At 35.1% G+C, this 19,720-nt stretch overlaps 1 protein-coding gene across 3 annotated transcripts in view; it reads right to left on the bottom strand.

Moving 5' to 3' along the window:
* Positions 1-19,720, bottom strand: part of CTNNA3 (catenin alpha 3) — a 1,664,900-nt gene that overhangs the window by 29,836 nt on the left and 1,615,344 nt on the right. For all 3 annotated transcript variants that reach the window (XM_063101675.1, XM_063101677.1, XM_063101676.1), the window contains one exon: positions 13,908-14,042. In XM_063101675.1, the coding sequence (XP_062957745.1) occupies positions 13,908-14,042 (135 nt within the window). The remainder of the gene's footprint in view (positions 1-13,907; positions 14,043-19,720) is intronic.

Below are 19,720 nucleotides of genomic sequence, written 5' to 3'. Positions count from 1 at the left end.
ACAACCGTATATAGATCTTCAAACCTTACTGATAAGATACTCTAACAAGAAATACCATTTTCTGAAGTGACAGTACAAACAAATACCCAAATGGCCTCATATCAAACCTACTTGCTGCAAGCAAGGTGAATGGTAGGATGGTGAAGCACCCCTTTCTATCAGGATTTCCATTTACCCTGGCTCATGGACCCACAGACACAGACAATATGGGAGCTCCAGAGGGTGTAAGCATCATGGACAGGTCATTGCTTTATGATTTCATTTCTTTATAGGGCAGGAGCCTCTTTATAAAGCATATGAGTGAGCTTTGGAGTCAGTAAGAACTGAGTTCTCCCCCTGGTTTTACCTTACAACAGGTATGTGAACAGGGGCAAATTATTAAATTTGCATGAGACACAGACCCGTCATTTGTAAAATGGAGACGAAAATAGCTACGTGGTAGGTAAATAACAACTAAAGGAGAAGATATATGTAAAACAGTATATTACATATATTATGGTTTAGCAAGTTAGCTATTCTTATATCTAACCTTTAAATTAAAACAAACAAGCACAAATTTACCTTTTTAGAACAACTATTTTACATATATAAGTCTGTCTGTCTGTCTGTCTGTCTGTCTGTCTGTATGTATGTATGTATGTGTTTTTATATTCAGGAAAATACCCCTTGTATAAACGTTTCCAGGAATTGGTGCTGAAACAAGATCCTTTTTTCTTGAGAAGCCCTTTAAGTCTGAAAGGTTGGCAGGGCAAATTCTTAAGTCCTCTTGCATGGATTAGCAGACAATCTTTTTCAGCTTTCAAATAACCCGTCCCAACACAGACCACAAACAGTACCAATATTTATGCTGACCCCTCTAAAGAGAGGTGTTGCTCTGGAGCTCCATTTGTCACCTTCTTCTTTCTTTTTAGCATACTCCCAGGCACTTAATGCCATTAAACAAAATTACACCATCCATGCATTGCACCTGGCATGGCTAGTACTCCCAGGTGGAGAAGCAGATGTATAATGGGGCTATTTGAAAATGCTACATTAGAAAAACAGCTCTACAAATAAAATTAGTGAGACAATGCCGAGAATTGCTTTCTTCTGTTCCAGCATAATTTATCATCTAGAAAAAGGAATTACCGCATATACCATGGAGGAGCACAATTAAGGGAGAAGCAAAGTGGAGGAGTTTCATAGTGGCATCCCCTGGATATTGCGCAGAGAAAGAGAATGAAAACTAAGGCACTCAGCTCATATGTCCGTGCATATTAAGCCTTTTAACCAGGATATGGAATGTTTCAGGTTGTTCCAGGGATATAGACAAGGAACTAAATATTGACACAGCAAGAGCTCAAAGGAGAGGTCTAATTAAATTAAATGGTACAAAGGGGAGGTTTGTTTCATAGACTCCAGTAATTGTGTAAAATGCAAAAGAGACCAAATAAAGGTCAAAGAGGTATAATACTAACATATAGTGAGACGTAGAAAAGACATGAGCACAGAAGTGACCAAAAGCTCAAAGGCTACTGTTGGCTCAACTGTGAAAAATGATTGAAATTTGTCACGACCATAAATAATCAGTAGTACCTTTAAGCAAAATATGGTGCTGAAATATGCATCAGCATGTTAGTTTTAATTTTAATTTAATGGCTGGCTATGTACAGAAATGCCTTAGGACAACGTCTTTTCTTTGGATGAGCTTGATTGATACCTCACAGAGGACAGTAATACTTTAAAGCTCAAAAATTCTATGTTTCAAGTTCCACCCCTGGAAGGAGTGAGTGTTAAAGACCATGAGGATGATTCTGGTGTAGTCAGAGTTGTCTAGTTCAGAATCTAATGTTGGGAATGTGGGATAGCATTTATGTGACCAGGGAGACAGATTTCTTCTCTGTGACCCTAAAGAGCTACTGCTGAATGTCAGGGGCAGCAGGGCCCTTCCAGAGCTGGAGGGTGGAGGTGACGGAGCAGGAGGAGAAAAGAGGCACATCTTCTTTCTTATACTTCAGCTCTCTGAAGCATAGGTTTTCATTTATAAAATGGGGATACTAATGGAATTTTCCTCATTGGTGTACAGATTAAAATGATTAATATATTCAAGGAATTTAAAACACTTCTGGTTATCATTAATAGCTCAATAAATAGTAGTTGTCATTGCTGTTATCATTACTTGTGTTATAATTATCACAGAAGTGAAGAATAAGAACACTGTCCTAGAAAGATGCTCTGTCTGCTCAAAGGGAGAGATGAAATCCGGATCTGCTCAAATTTACATTTTCACCAAAGCTTCTGTACCCCTCTGCTGGGCAACTTCGCATCAAGTGTACATGCTTCAAAATCAGAATTCTGGGTTTCAGAACTGATTCTGCCTCTTTTTTTTTTTTTTTTTTTGGTGGCTGGCCTGTGTGGGGATCCGAACCCTTAACCTTGGTATTACCAACATCATGCTCTAACCAACTAAGCTAACTGGCCGGCTCCTGGTTCTGCCTCTTAATAGCTTTGTGACCTTGGATAAGTTGCTCAATCTCTTTAAGTTTCAGTTTCCATGTCTATAAAATACTAATAATGATTGCTATCTCATAGAGCTTTTATGGTAAGAAAAAAGAAAGAAAATGCATTTCAAATATTTAGAACAGGGTCTAGCATTGATAATCACCATTTTTTATGAACATACACAGAGACGTATATGCATATATTACATACATGCTTTACATATATAAACCGTAGTCACATGCATACACATGCATTAACCACCCTTAATTTCTTAAACTTTAAATAGAAGTACTAAATTTTTTAACTTGATAAAACTGAGTCATATCACTCATTTTCTCTGTCTCTGTCAGTCTCTGTCTCTGTCTCACAAGAGCATAAGACTTTCTTTGCACAATTCATCCATTAATTATCAGCCATATTGGGAACCAAATTCTAATCTGGGTACAGAAGCAAAGATCATTACTCTTCCAAAAAAGCCTGTATCAAGTGCTAAAATAGGGATGGAGAATAAGCAATTTTATGATACGCAGAGGAATGATCCTACTAAAGGCAGAACATTCTTTAGCTTTCTTCCTTTAGACTTAATTTGAAATAACTTTACAAAATTCAGATAAAATGTATCAATAATATCATTTTATGGTTAAGTTAACATATCCCATATTAGCTAATACTATTACTAATACCATGACTACTACTAATAATAACAATAATAGCTAATATTTAATGAGCACCTGCAATGTTTGAACAGTATGCTAAGCATCTTAACATGCAGTGGTTTATTTTCCTCCTAGACAGTATTTATCAGCCAATGACCAATCCTCCTGCCCTTCCCTTTCTTTTTACAAAAATGATAGAGGCCTCACAGTGAGATTTCAGAAAGTACACAGCCCTGGTCCTTGAGTAGCAACATAGAAAAAAGCCCCTAACACCCTGCATCAAACTTAAAAGTGAGCAAAAATAAAAACTCTGTTGATTTACGTCATTGAGAATCGGTAGCTGTTCGTTACCACAGCCTAGGCTAGCCTAAGTTGACTAATTCAGTGTTGTTAACTGGAAAAACATTTCCTAAGCATTTTTTCTTATTTGTAGATACTTTTTCCCCATATTATTTGATGCAGAAACTGAGGCTAGACTGAAAATAATTCCTCTCTGTGTTGAAGAGCAATGGACTTGCGATCTACATCTGGTTGAAGGTATAGGTGGGGATCCTAAAACTTTTCATGAAGGAACATCGATTTTGCCATCAGCAATACAAAATGATACCATACACACCACACACACATCCACAGACATCCACCCCCCCACACACAAATTCACATACTCAAAGTAGATGCCCAATGTTTGCACAGTGTATGAGTGATATATAAAGGGCATGAATACCTTTTTAAAAAGCACTGAAATTTATCAGAAAATTCAACCACAGATTGCCTGTGACCCAAGACTTGACCAAAAGCTTCTTTGACATGTCTAATATCGCAAAGGAACAATTTAATGCTCTTATTCCCTAGCGTTGTCAGTGTTATTTTTGTGATCAGCTAGATCATCAGAAAGCAGCATTTCCAGACCATTTATCACAATTCCCTACTGAATGCCTTCTCTATATTGAGATTTAATGTTGTAACTTCACGTTTTATTGAGGGTCAATGTAAGAAATGTCCAATTGAATATTTTTGTCTTTCACAGACCCCTAGGTTAGGACACTGGACATCATGTTACCCATTATTACTTGAATAATGACCACACTCAATAAATTTCTCTTTAAATTTAAAGCCAGATACAATTTTCTCTCTCTCAAGAAATGTCTGTGCTGTCTATCATCAAGCAATAATTACTTATTAATTTCCAGTTGAATATACTCAACTAGAGTAAATAATTTATCCCCAAAGTCTTTATAGTCTTAAAAATTCTTTAGTTCATTATTATTTTTAGTTCCTAATTTTTCCATTTCTCTTGATTTCTGAAACTCTTGCAATTTTTCAGAGGCAGGTGGAACACTATTAGTAAAGTAAAACTTCCAATAAATTATTATTAGTTTTTGCTTGTCTCTCCTTTCCAATTAAATTCCTGGAGAACAAGGACCTCGTTTACCCATCTCTGCACTGTTGTTTCAGGGCAGGCAAAATGAATAAATATGTTAGTGTGGAATGTCAAAAAGAGATCTGAGACTAGAGTCTGAATTCACATTTTCACTCCATCACTTAGTAACTATGTGACATCCGGTGAGTTATGTTCATTTATTAGCCTTTGTTTTCTTGTCAACAAAATACCACAAGATTACTTGTGGCACTGTTGAGAGGATAAAAGGATATATATGCATGTCAGTAAGAGAAGAGTATTCACCAGATTCAGCAAATTCTCCTATCACCTCTTCTTCATCTGCAAAGTGACAGCCAAGGACACAATGATGCTATCATCTGTCTCTTGAGTAGGTACCTACAAAGAGAGTCTGAGAGAAATCTGTTTACCTGCTTTACTGAAGGTCTGTTCTCAGGAGAAGGGGAGGGAAGGAAGAAGTGGGGAGGAGAGAGGAGCTGGAGGTGAAGAAGATTATTAATCTCAGCCAGAGACTGGTTTTGGCCTGATCTCACAAGGGGCAGTGGAATTGCACAGAAGAGCTGGTCCCATCTTGAGGCAAGGAGTTACACTTTTGTATCTTCCTCTCAGTTACTAGCTATAGACTGCCATGGCATGCAGGGATTGTGGTGCATACCCACTCACACACAATGTGACTGTGTTTGGCTCGAACACTGACCCCTGTTTGACTGAGGACAATTAACTAGAGAAGGGAACAGCTATGAGATGTTAGCAGCCAACACTTGCAGCAGCTGGGAGATGGGTGAACTGACAGGGAAGGGGATATGCTCCCAGCGTCACAGAGTGGGTGGAGTCCAAGGACGTTGTTCCTTCTATGCTGTGCAAGACAGCCTCCCACCACAAAGAATTATCCAGCCCCCAAATGTCAGTAGTGCCAAGGATGAGAAAGTCTGTAATTGATGAAAGCATAAAAGGTCAATATTTAATATTTATTATTAATAGTTATTGATTTACTATTAATATCATTCAGACTTTACTAATCAAAAGAGGAAGATATGGCATTGCATTGATTTTGCTAAGGAAAATACACACATACACATAAAACCTCATGGACATTTTATCCTGTGACTGTAGCTAGTATTACTTCATATTATGCAAAAACAAGCGAAATTCAGCTTGAGTCATGGACTGAAATGACTGCTTTTGCAAATGTCATTCATATTGTCTTGTGCCATTCTTTAAATCTACTTTCAGTTCTTTTTCCATGCCTTTATGGATTTTGATCCCAACATTTCGCTGTCCTAGGATTTTTACCTCCTTGATTTTTTCTTTTCTCCCCTTTTCTTCTGTGCTTTTTCTCCCTGGCTTCCGACTAAACTCATGAACATCGGGATGTCTGCATCCAGCTCTGCTCTTTCCCTTCAGCTGCACTTTGCCTAATGGGGAAATTGGCATCAACCCGTTGTTGTCAAATACATCTTTTTCACTTTCATAGCTTCTCTTTTCACCTCTGGCTTTAAAGTTCTATGGTTCACGTTGCTTAGCATACAATAGAAATAATTAACCCCCTTTCTTCTTTTCTAAGGATTGATAGCAATTAAGCTTTTCTCTAGAACAGAAATGGTCTTTTCCACTTAGATTTAAATTCTTTCAATATTTTCCTTTTGAGTACTATGGAAATATTTGGCATACAAATAAGAATATGGTGATTATTATAAGAAGTAAATTTAATGATAGAGACTCTCACATCATGTTTATACTTTTCTTCCTTTTTCCTCTCCATTCCTTTCCTTCTCACATTCACCTCTCTTTGTATGTGGCTCATTCAGATGTCTTATTCTGTCCATCTCCGTAGTTGCATAGAAAGGATCTAGTTTCACAAACAGATCACTGCCACTTGTAAGAAATATCACAGCAGTCTCAGTAAAGCCATGTCAAGCGAGTTCTAAAATCACAAGCAATATATTGCACCATTTCCATATACACGTATCAGCTTTCTCTAGATTTTCAGTTAGCAGGTAACTCCTGAAGCATCTGATCTCATTCTCACTGATGCAGATTGTTTAAGCAAAATTGTACAAGCACCCTTTTAAAACAAATCAAAACAAAACCAACTGCCTTCTATGTCATAATGTAATTTGCTAATTTGTATTCAGGGGAGTATTATGAAAAAAACTGGGAAGGGAAAGGTACAACAAAGAGAATAATGTCAGAAATTTTGAATGGGAAGGAACCATAAAGCTTCTTTTACTCAAACCTTAGTTTATACATAGGTAGAGAAACAGACCCAAAGAGATTAATTCTAGACTATACCCAAGTGTCCTAATTTGGGGTCCAGTAGTTTTCCTACTGCCTGAAGTTAGTTCCGCATTTTGAGGCTGAAGTATGTGTTCTGGTAAGGTACTCCTAAGAATCCAGAACCATTAAATCATCACTATTACCTATTAACACTCTGTGCTAGTTAGTGTTTCCCCACATCCTTCAATTAAAACCATTCCTTCGCTCTTGATATATATAGCAGCCATCCCAGCTGAGTGGACTGATATGGCCACGCATCATTCCTGCCACCAAACTCACCGGGAGGTCATAGGACTTTCTCTCTCAGTAGCAATGAAGTGAAGAGCATGAGACCTAGATTCTGGTCCTGGCTCTACCGATGGATACTTTTGTGAACCAGGACAAGTCATTAAAAGTCCCTCACCTATTTCAGTGTTTGTAAATTTAATATGAGATAGATGGTTATAAAATAGATTATTTCTAAGGTTCCTTGAAGTGCTATTACAACTAAATACATAGCATAATCAGCATTCTCAAGAAAAATCCAATTAATTGTAATATCAGTTCACCTAGACACCAAGAGAATCTCTTATTCCACTTTACTACAGTACAATACAAAATGAAAAAAACACCTCCCATGCATTTTCTTATTTTTAAATATGTTCTTTGAATTATGAAGGTCTGATTACTTCTATATGCCACCTACCTACCATTAAAAACAAACAAACAAAAAATGAATAGACTTAAATATACTGGCAAAGTGTCTTTTTCCTTCTCTTTCCCTTTTCTTCCTTTTATTTCTCCTCATCCCTCTCCCCTTCTTCATTTCCTTTACTTCTACCCTTCCATTTCATACGTCCCCCTCTCCTTCTTTTTCTCTATATTTTGGTTAATTTTCCAAATCTTTTTTGTTAGTTTTCCTAATTTCTTGATGACTACAAATGATTACAGTAGATTCAGAACGCTCATTAACTAATTCCCTTAATGCCTTAATGTGGCGAGCACATTAACCTACTAAGTTATTCTGTATGTACATGATTGCTTAAGTTCTGTAGGCCCCAGTGGCTCTTTTAGTCAATAGCTGTATTGTTGCTGTTCCCTATCACTCCTAATTGAATGCACACTGCCCCTTGATTTCTGCTAAAGCTCAGTTGCAATTGCTTGGCAAATCTTTAATCTTGCTGATCTTTCCCCCCTGACTGATTAATTTTATTTGTTTATCCAATTTTTAAAATTGTGGCTTTGGCACACCTGCCTCAGGGTAAAAGAGCACAATGAAACACATCAAAGGAAATCCACAAAACACAGTGATTACATAATCAGTTTTAAGTAGTATAAAAAAAATTGCTAGCCTAAAAGCATGACACTTAGGGAAAGGGTACTTTTAAGAGTTTAAACCCATTTTAATTATTTGATTTTTTTCAACTGAGTTTTCTTTTTTATATGTACAGGCTAGAATATAACAATATTTCTTTCTTTAGGGCAAGCCTCCTTTGACAAAGCACAATTTTCTCACTGGGCGCTGTGCATAAGGACACTAGATGAACAACTGAAGAAGAATTTATGGGAATGCTTTCAGCTAACCCAGGTACTTTTTAATCTCCTTATACTTTTTATTCTATTCCTAATTTAGGACATTTGTGAGTCAAGGTGGATACAGAAACCGAACTGCAACAGTACGATTCATTACTTAGCCTCTTTGTGTTTTGCTCTTATGAAATGTTTACATACTTCCCCCTTTATTTGAGAGAGGATAGCACTTGGAAGGCCACATTAGCTTCATTTGCATGCTATTGAAAGATAAACTGAAGCAGAGTCAGATTCCATGATCCAGGAAACATCCTGGAGTTTGGCTCTGTTAGCAGAGCGACTAGCATACAGTGTCTCTGTTCACTAAAATCATTGATGTTAACTTAGGTTACTTTCTCTTCTCAGCAATGTTGAAAAGTGATTGAAGATGTGGACATCTTTACTTTGTTTGGTGGCTAAAAGGAAACTTGGATACAGCACTCAAATATTAACAGAAAACTACTCCTCCCATTTTACCAAAATATGGGATCCATCAGCAAGAAATTTTACAACTTCCCATTCATCTTAATTCATCTTTATCCTGGCTCAGAAGAAAAGCTCCTTTTCCAAACCTAAACTTTTACCCGTTCTTCTAATTCCATCTCCTCTCACTTGCTTAAGACTTCATTCCATCGGTTGTCCTCTTAATTTTTCACAGGTTTATTATCTTCTGGCTGCTTCTTGCTCTTTACCTAAACATTTCTCAAGTACTGCCATCTTTAAAAGTACATGAATAAAAATGTTAACAACAACAAAAAAGAAGATGACGGTGGTGATAAAATGAAGCTTTCAGCAATTCTGTCTGCCTGCTCCTAAAATCTTTCTCTCTCTCTCAATTTCTCATTCTTTCAACTCCAAACTGCTGGAAAGTTTAGTCTATCTTTTCTCTCTCACTGCAGTCAGTACTCAACCTGCTATGGTATGTTTCCTTTCACTATATTGCTGATACCTTTTTGGCAAAGATATAAAGGTACCTTCTAAGTGCAAAACCCAAATGCACTTTTAAGACTCAGCCAGCCTGAATTGCCTGCATAGTTTATAGTCATTGGTTACTGCACCTTCAGTCATTCCAAAATACACAAGGACTTTATAGTCTAGAGAGAAATACACATAAAAAAGCAAATAATTATAATATATGTGAATACTGCTGTGATTTTGGTAATAACAGAGGGATATGATAGAAACTGCTAGTTGCTACCCAATATCCATTCTCATTAAAACAAAACTGATTATGTTAAGAAAAGCAATATGCCCAGATTAAAACACAAACAAACAAAATCTACATTTTTCAGCATTCCTTGCAGTTGATTATAGCTGGATGACTAAGTTCTGGCCAATAATACGAGGGTACTTCAGAATGTTCATGGAAGATTCGTATTTTAATTCTATTTTTCCATGAATTTTCTGAAGTACTCTCCTATGTAAAAGCATTTTGAAGGAACTTTCTGGAAGACCCCTTAAAAAGATGTAAAAAATATTTTCTCTGTTTCTCTTCATTCTTTCTGTCTGGAATATAAAAGCCATAGCTAAAGCTAGAGAAGCCATATTTTTGACCTTGGTAATAATGAAAGTCAGAAGTCAAGGATAATGAAACAGAAAGACACAAGCATCCGATTCCCTGATGACTTTGTGAAGCTGCCCTAACAACCCTGAACTGCCCATTCTCAGACTCTATGGAGCAGTAAACTCCCAATTTGGTTAAACTGCCACAATCAAGTCTCTGTGTCTGATAAAGGTCTACTGGAATCATTTAGTGGAAAGTATTTCTTTCTGGATCTCTAAGTTGAATTTTATCTTATCCAACATACTTCATTGGACGGTCCCATCTACTTCTCTTTCATACCACTTTTCTAAGTTCCAGAATCATATACCCAACTTCTCCTGGACCTTTCTTACGATGTCCCTTGGTCATCTAAATTCAAGCAAAAGCTGAATGAGTCTCCTTACTCCTCCTAGCCTGACCTTTCTTCTCCATGTGGCTTTAGTAAGTAATGCCACTGCTTAACCAAGCTGTCAAACCCCAGCATCTTTGCATAAGTCTTAGTTTTTTCCTCTTCCTCACTCTTAACATCCGATACATCGTTGTTCCTTAATGCTTTTACCTCAAAATTTTTTTCTTGTATGGATACGCTCCTCTCCATTCTCATCAATATTGCCTTAATCCAGCTTCTCACTGGTTCCCTCTCATATGATTTTTTTTTAGAAAAATCATTCCTAAACCTGCCTCTATCCTCCAGGCCCTCATCTTTCCAATTTATCACCACCCTGTCAAAAAGAGTTAACTTCCAAATGCATAGATCTGTTTATGCCCATTTTAAACTTAAAATTTTTCAATTACCCTAAATTGCCTAGAGGATAAAGTTACCATACTATAAATGATCTCTTTTAAACAGTCCCATCCCCTTTGCAGCTTCTGCTCTATCCCCCCACTCCAGAATGCACACACCAACACTGCCACATAGAATTTTTTCCAGCCACATCAGACTGCTTGCCATTTACTTCTGCAACATTCCACATCTTCCTTATTTCTGCCTTTTTATATCAGCTGTCTCATCCACCTCAAATCCTTTTCGTCCCCTTCCCCTACAAGATCACATGTGTTTTCTGCTTGTTAATCAAGACCCCAGTTGGGGTCAGGTCACTTATGGAGCCTTCTCTTGTCCTTGACCCGTTAAACTATGTGCATTTGTGCGCATCACTATTGTATGCTTTATCACAGTGTTCTGAAGTCACTCTTGTATATTTAGGTGTATTTTATGTTTCTTAATTGTGTATTTATTTGAACATCTTCAGAAAGTTACTGTGTAGTCTCTGCATACCTAAGATATTCTACCATGCCTGGCACAGACAGGGTGCTCATCTCATAGGAATAGATTTGAGCTAATTACACTTTGGTTTCTTTACAGGTAAAACAGGATAAGTGCTTGCAGTGTAGATTTAAAAATGATTGGAAAAGAATTTTAAATAGATGGTATATTACGAGAATGTTGTTCAAATTCCTTTATTTATCTAATCTTCTTTATCCTAAACCATAACACCCCACACCCAGAACATGCTGCCCATTCCCTCCAGAAACAGATTCCATTTATATGTACTTTTAAAAAATCAACTGTATTTGCTAAAAGCAACATTTCATGAATGTGACCTTGGAATAAAAATTTTGTTTAGTGAACTTTGAACGGCACATAGTTTTGAATACCAAATTTCTGTCATTTTTAATGAGTTTTCCTACTTTAGAGTCATGCTTGTTACTTTTCAAGAGACCTCATAGAAAAATGATAACTTAAATTAGATCTTCTCAATTTAAAGAAGAAAGAAGAACAAGATAAAAACTCAGGGTCACTGAGAGATTAAAGCAAGTGGTCTCTGACAACTATTATAAATGAAATACATTTAAAAAGCTTTCCAGGATCTATCTGAAAGCAGATGTAAGCCGTTTACATGCCCCTGTAAGGTATGTAAAAAGGGGACGTGCTCTCTTTTCTCAGATTTATTTTTTTCTAATGGGAAATTGTGGGCAGAATGATGACAAATAGTTTTGAATTTCCAATGCTATTTCTCATTTTATATAATGACTAAGCTTTTAAATTGTAAATCATGGATTCTAAATGGCTCCTACCTAATCTATCTATAAAATATATAAGGTTCATGAATCTGAATCATCATACCAAATAGGAAGAATTACAAACTCAATTTACACATCTGGAAGAAATTATATTTTAGAAGGACACTTAACAGAAATATATTTTAACAGCTATGTTGAGGCGGGACCTCTATTGAGAAATTTTTTGAAAGCTTAACTTGTACAAAACAAGAAAATAGTGAATATTTGGAAAATAAAATGTATGTAGATTTAGACCTTATGTAGGATAGTGAGTGTGTGAAATTGAAAACAGTAGACAGAAGACAGTCTTTGGTCTCTAAATAATTTTTTAAAAATATTTAAAGTAGTATAATGTTGAGTGAGAACATGAAGACTGGATATCTATTAGTTTAAAATGAAGATACATTAACTAATACATATGTATACACACACACACACCCATATATACGCTTATACAAACACATCCACACATGTTGTGTGTGTGTGCATGTGTATGTGTGTGTATATATATGGATGTAATAAACATGCATATATACCTATGTGTATCTACACACACACAAACACATGTATGTTTCTGTTTGTATGGCTTGTGACTACTTAAAATGCATTTTCCTTTGAAAAATGACAGTGCTTCAATTAGTTTCACACAGGATATGTTTGTGTGTTTTTGTAAAAGTTTAATATCAAGGAAACTAGATCTTTTTTTATCCTCTGAGAATTACTGGAATAGAAAGCTAGAAATAAATGCTGCCACATAATTTCCAAATTATTCACTTTGACTTGTGCTCTTCAGTTTCATCATAGGTTCAAGGTTGTCCACATGAACAGAGATCTGACCAGCTCTGACATTTACTAGTATGACCTTGGGTAAGCTATTTAACCTTTCTGAACTTTATATTTACATATACTAAGGAAAAAAACACAAATAAATGATCTACTTGGCATGTTATTGCGAAGATTGAGATATAATATAGGTAAGAGATAGTCAGGAAAGGTTAGTTTTCTCCTTTCTACCCTTGGTGGTAATCCTTTGCCTGTGTTATTGCAACTGTGTTCTCTTTAAGAACATTAATTTATTAAGGGAATGTCCAATGCCAGGATATAGAGGCCCTAGATATCACAAATTTATAAGTATACTGGTGTAATTTAAAAAAATTTGTTCTCAGGAATATAAGTTCCGAGAATGTTCATAATAATTCACTTTAACTTAAATTTATAATCTTGGTCCACGTCCTTCTCAAAGTCACTGATAAGTGAATCCAATATAGATATCAAATATTATTTTATTACCTTACCTGCTTTAGAGAAATGATCTACTTTTATTAAAAGACAAGTAGAGAAGTTAGATGTTATTTCTACCATGGTAATTTTTTATGGCAGCTTGAAACTCAGGGCCACAAAAGAATTTATGAAAGTTCCTCTAAATCTATAATGTTCTATCATACTCCATTTTTAAAAGTACAGATGAAAATAAAAAAAAAAAAAACTAAAACCCCTCAAGACTTGAATTTCTAAACTACAAAAATGAATAAGGGGGAATGAATATCAATTAATAGCAATAAAGCAATCATTTTATTAATTTGTAATTTCACATGCATTCATTTTAGAAAAATTATAGGATTCAATTCAGGGTTCCATCTGGACATTTTCTGAAGTCTCAAAACTGTGCTCTAAATTAACATGCATTTCCAGCATGCATCCAAGTGGCTTACAAAAAGTGATTTATTCTTTAATCTCTGAAGTAAATAAAAGCAAGTTGTACTTTCTTTAAGAAATCTGGCAAGATTTCTTGCTGGTTTAATTACACGTACTTTTATACAAACTCCAATCAAGTTTGTTCTAAGCTGAATTTATCTAAAAGTTCTAGTGGTGTGAGTGGGATGTGCTGCTCTGTTTCAAGCATTTTCCACCTGTGACGGGGTAAGTGCTGGGCAGTACTCACAGCAGACATGATGAGCTCTCCCCCCAGGTTCTGGATCTCAGCTTTAACTTGACTGCAGATTTTCAGTTGGTGGGAGTAGAATTTAATCTGTTCTAGGTAGGCCAGCAAGTCCTGTTTGCATGATGGATCTGGACACTAAATGTGCATCAAAGATAAAAATGGAAATAGTGAAATAAATAATTGGAAGACCAAACAGTAAATATTGACACTGCAGATCCCTTATAAAGGCAGCGACTTTATTTTCATTGAGGGCATTCCTCAGATCAAACCCATGTAGATTCTGATATGCTTCCACCACAGATAGTTTATTCATTTTTCAAACTTAATTATTTAAACTTGGGCAAAAGAAACAGTAAAAGAATTTTCAGACATGAAAAGGTTTATAAAGTAACCATCTTTAATTTATGATAAGATTAGAAGCCTTCAGATTACATCTTTAGGTAAATCTAAGAAAATATTTAAAATGCAATTCTTCCCTTCATCTGGAACTACTACTATAACACTTCTTTAGACTCATAGTTCCACATTGTCTGTCCTGTGTAATTTACATGGACATAAAAAAATCTTCAGCAAAACATATTATGCACTATTACATTCAGCATTAAATGTTCTTAGCCATTACAGACAAAGGAAATCTTTCCTCCCTTAGATAACAGCTATGGGTCTACCTGGAGCCAAGAAAAAGACAGCAGTTGTATTTTAGAGATGTATTAAATTTTCTTTTCCCAAAACAGCATTCCACACTTTATTACCTTCTCTTTGGAGCTTCCTGGAGGACAGCTTTGAACTTCATCATAACATAGTAAATATCTTTGGTTAGGGTTTAATCTTTGTGCTCTTTCACCTATGCAATTATAATATGTGTGTGTGTGTGTGTGTGCGTGTGTGTGTGTGTGTGTATGTGTATTTAAATCTCCCTTAACTTAATCTCACTTTAATAACTTTTAATAAGAACATAAAAAGAGTGGACAGTGTTTTATATTCAACGACATTCACTGCAGCATTACTTACAATAGCAAAATTTGGAAATAACCTAAATGTTCTAAAATAATAGAAAGACTAAACAAGAATGCATATCTATGTAATGTAATGTTAAATACTCTCAAGAAAATAATGCTTTCAAAGGATATGGAAAATGTTTTTGGAAGGTGAGAAAAATCAGTATTTAAAATTTCGTATACTATCTCAATCAAATTGCATAAAATATGTGTGTTTAAATCATACTGGAAAAGAAATATATTAAAATGATCAATAAATGCGATATAATCAATAGTTTAAATTTTCTTCATATCTCATATATCTTAGGTATATATGACTTCTATAATTATAAAATGTTATCTTAAAAAGCTTAATCTAATGGCCGAAACTGCAAATTAAAAAGTATGACGAAAGACAAGAAAACATTTCATGCATTTCTGCTTTTATCTAGTATACATATTAAAAACTAAGCTGAGATATTGTTGGAAAACTCCCCAAAAGCTTTTTCTCTTCTATATTTCTTAAATAGACTAGTCTACATAGCTCAAGAGTGAGTGCACAGGATGAGAATGTGTGACCCTTGAGTCAAAGGTGATAATAGTCAACAAAGGTAGCAAAGAAATCAGTTCTCAGAAATACTATCAGTCTACTAGACAGGCGTGGACACATGAATGGATAGCAAGGTACGTGATAGCCAGTCAGAGGACAATCAGGCAAGAAGACAGCTGACAGAGAGACCTGAAGTTTGAAGGGTGTTTCTCAAGTTTTCAATAAAGAAATAAGGGTGATCCCCAAATCTCAAGAGTATTAAATTATAGCTATTTAAAAAGAAGAAGGAAAAGAGAAGGACAAAATAAAATAGGGAGAAGTAGGTGGAGAATAAGGAAGAGAAAGGAATGCAGGAGAAGAGTAAGAAAAGTAATAACAGCTAATTTTCATTGATTTCTTACTACGTGCCAGATGCTAAATTAACTAATTTAGGCATATCCTCTAACTCAATTGTCAGACCCCTAAGACACAGGTATTTTCCCCAATTTACAGATGAGAAATTACCTATATTGATTAAAAGCAAGTCATCGCCTTGTTTTATCTTTTTATTTATCTATTTAATTATTTTTATTTATTCCTTCCAGGGATCTTTTTTTAATTTTTAATTTAATTTAATTTAATTTGTTATTATTCGCATATTCATCATTACAAATAGTAAGCCTTGTTTTTTCTTGACAGGAAGCTGATTTTATTAGGTACTTCCTGTTTGTCAGGTACTATTACAGGTCCTTTACACACATAATTCCAAATGAGTAGTCACAGGGCCATTTTAATTAGATCCAATTATTGTCATTTTGCAGATTTGGAAACTAAGTTTCAGAGAGAACGAGTGATTTGAATTTAGGTTGCTCTGTTTTATTCACATGAGTGCACAATGATCTCTTTCTTACCACGTTCATGCAAAAGGCCTGTTTTGTTGTTCTCACTGAGTAACTTTCTTGTCAATTCTTTGTTTTTATGAGTGGACTCAATGATAATCCCTAACACATGCAGTGTTTTATCTGTTATGTATCAGCTTAGGTGCTGTGTCTATATTAACTCTTTGAATAATCACACAAGTCCATGAGGTAGACCCTATCATTATCCCCAGTTAGCAAAGGAGGAAACTGAGGCATGGAGAGGTTAATTGACTTGCCAGTTAATAAGTGGTAGAGCTGGTATTTAAATGTGATTTGGCTCCACTTCTTTAGCTGCACGGTCTGGGAACAGCATCAGTCTTCTGCCAGTTGTATCTTCCATAGTAAATAGTAAATTGCCACTTCAATTTGTAAATTGGTTTCTTAAATTGATACTCTTATTTGTAAATTATAGATTGGATTAGTATGGATTTGTTCTTTAAAGGTCTATTTATAATTCCTGATAAAATCAAATTTGTGAGCTAATAATTAGATTTTTGAGCAATAGCCAATGTTGCAATCACCCAAGTTTAAGCAAAACATGCAGTCTCTTTCAAGAGACTCTCTCAAGGCCGTTCTAGAAGACTCCATAATACTATTAAGGGAAGAATGAGTCAAATGACTAGAAAGTTTGAAGTTGAACTTTTGAAGTTAAAATTTGCTTGACCCAGATTCACCCTTCATTTTCAGAATTGATCAGAATCTTGATTATACCTAAAAGTGGCAGCTAAATTTTATAACAAAGTAGAAAAACATACTAACGTGTAAATTCTCAAGCTATAAAAGTTATTAAAGGCTTCTTTCTCATTGACATTTGGAAAGCCTTTCTGATTTGGTTTTGGCTGCTTAGAAGCAGAATCATGAGGATGAGTCATCCCCACTTTAAGAATTCTCTTCTATTATTTGCCAAATCTCCCTTTGGCCACTTGAATGTCTTCTTTGGAAAAAATATCTATTCAGGTTCTTTATCAGTTTTTTAATCCTGTTATTTGGGGTTTTTTGCTATTGAGTTGTATAAGTTTCTTATATATTTTGGATATCAACTCTTTATTAGATGTATTAGATGTAAATATTTTCTCTCATTTCATAGATCGCCTTTCCATTTTGTTGAATGTTACATTGTACACCTTACGTATGTACACTTTTTATAAAAACAAAAAAATAAAAGTAAAAAAAAATCAAATAATGTTTTCCTACCTTTTATATTTTTACATAAAGGTGATGAAAAAATTCTGGGCCTAAGATTTGTAGAACACTGTTGCCCTTGATGTTTTTTTCCAAATAAAATTTGCATAAAAAATAACTTGTAAAGTTATTATTTTATTTAAAAGAAATACTGCTAGGGACTTTTAGGCAAGTCAAGTGGTAGAATATCATAGCACACTTTGGTTATTATTTCCCCCTTTATTAATATAGGAGATGTTGACCAGGGCATCTAATTAGCTCTTTAGTGCATAGATATTTTTTTCTTTAAATCTAAGTTTTATAATTTCAGGGACACCCACTACAGGTAAGCAAATGCATGTCATCCTAAGTGGTTTTATCACGTTAAATCAGTGTTTATTCTTCTAGTAAGATGTTTGGTATCAATACAGAATACATCGTTAAATAATGAGAGGAAAAGTGGAAAATATTTACCTATCAATGTGAATTTCAAGGGGAAATAGCCAAGTGAATACTTTTAGAGACTTTTCTTCCATAATCTTAACAATTTTTTTGTCCATATTGGAATATAAACTTTATTTAAGGCACATTTAAAATGAATATTGCAATTCAGACAACAGTTTAAATTCTGCTAGGCTAGCAAGGTTTGTTAATAAAAAGTATTACATGTCATTGTGAATTTCAAGAATAGAAATTTTAAGCAATCAGTGGTAGCAAAAGCATTCTGTGTCCATGACCTTTCCCTTCCCACAAGACTTATTTCTTCACCTGTAATCCAGCTCAGAGGTTGTCTCATTTCACCCTGCTCAGGGTCACAGATCATCAATGATCCCATCTTTTCCAGTAATTTTAAAGTCTTTTTTTCTGATCCTTGAATCTATCAACATAAATTCCCTTAAAGCAACAACCCTCTCTCACCCTTGTAATCTCATCCCTCTTTTTTTTTTTTTTTTTGTACATGATTATGCCTTCTAAAAATGTTTCAATGCAGATTTAGCATTTTCTCGGCATGCTAAAAACTGGCTTCACTTCCTGCATTCCACAGAATTTTCATTGACATCACTAATGGTCTTCGAATTGCCAAATGCATTGTACACGTTTTAGTGTTTCCCTTATTTCACCTCTCTGCAGCTCTTTGGATCTCTTTTCTTCTTGAAATTCTACTGTCTCTTAATGCTCATAAATATTTTCTTTCTAGGTTTTCTCCTAGTTTTATAATAGCCTTTCTGGCCTCCTTTCTAAGCATTTTTTTTTCTTTTGCCTGCCCCTATTGGTGTTATTTTTTGTTTGTAAGCATCTTTTTACTCTCATCTTCAGCTTGGACAAAAGCAGTCATTGTTTTGGCTCTGGCTTCATCCATCACTTACATAATACAAATTACAAATACCAATTACACATCCCCATCTTCTGAAGATCCTTATACCAATTGCGTTTTCCCCTCTCATTTCAGGATCTTGTCAACATTTCACACACAACAGATATAACTCTCAACTATTTCGTCCTCTATCTTGCCTACTGTAACATCTATTTTCCCCTTTGATGAACTATCACAGTGAAGTGTGCCTTTTCTTTCTCTCTCCCACCTCTTACACCTGACCAGCCATTAATTTGTGATGATATTTCACCTAGAAATCTCAACATAACTTTGAATAATTTTTTTTCTTGACTATGCTTCTTATGGCTGCTGTTTATCAAACTCATGCTTCTGAAACACAGGACAGAGAAGATATCTAGGTAAGTATGGTTAAAAGTACAGTGGAATTCCATTAATAATTCCAGTGATGGAGAACAACACAGACTCATATGATCGAGACTGAAGATGCTGATTTCTGAGAATCATATTTGGGAAACTATGACTTATGACATATTTCAATGCATATAAATGGTGTTTTACCAGAAATTATATATACTGTTAATTTGTCATATCACTTGTTTAGGCTGAAATTGTTTTGAGTTTAAAGATTGTTTCAAATTCATTTTGAGTTTCAACTTGATTTGGACATGCAGCTATTGAGAGAGTGACATATAATTTGAACACTAATACAAGTCAAAGACAATGATGTTTTTCATCTTTACCAAAGCTCCTTTCTTTTAGTAGGTGTAAAGTTATGACCCAACCTACTTTTCAGTCTGACGTTGACTTCCATGAGAAATTCTCTGAAGGAATGAGCTTCCCATGTAATAGATTACAACTCAAAAATATTACTCTCTCCCTCATGCCTGAAA

The sequence above is a fragment of the Cynocephalus volans genome, chromosome 7 (genome assembly GCF_027409185.1).
Source record: "Cynocephalus volans isolate mCynVol1 chromosome 7, mCynVol1.pri, whole genome shotgun sequence".
Lineage (NCBI taxonomy): Eukaryota > Metazoa > Chordata > Mammalia > Dermoptera > Cynocephalidae > Cynocephalus > Cynocephalus volans.
The sequence above is the reverse complement of the archived record's forward strand: the minus strand, read 5'-3'. Positions and strand labels throughout refer to the sequence as shown.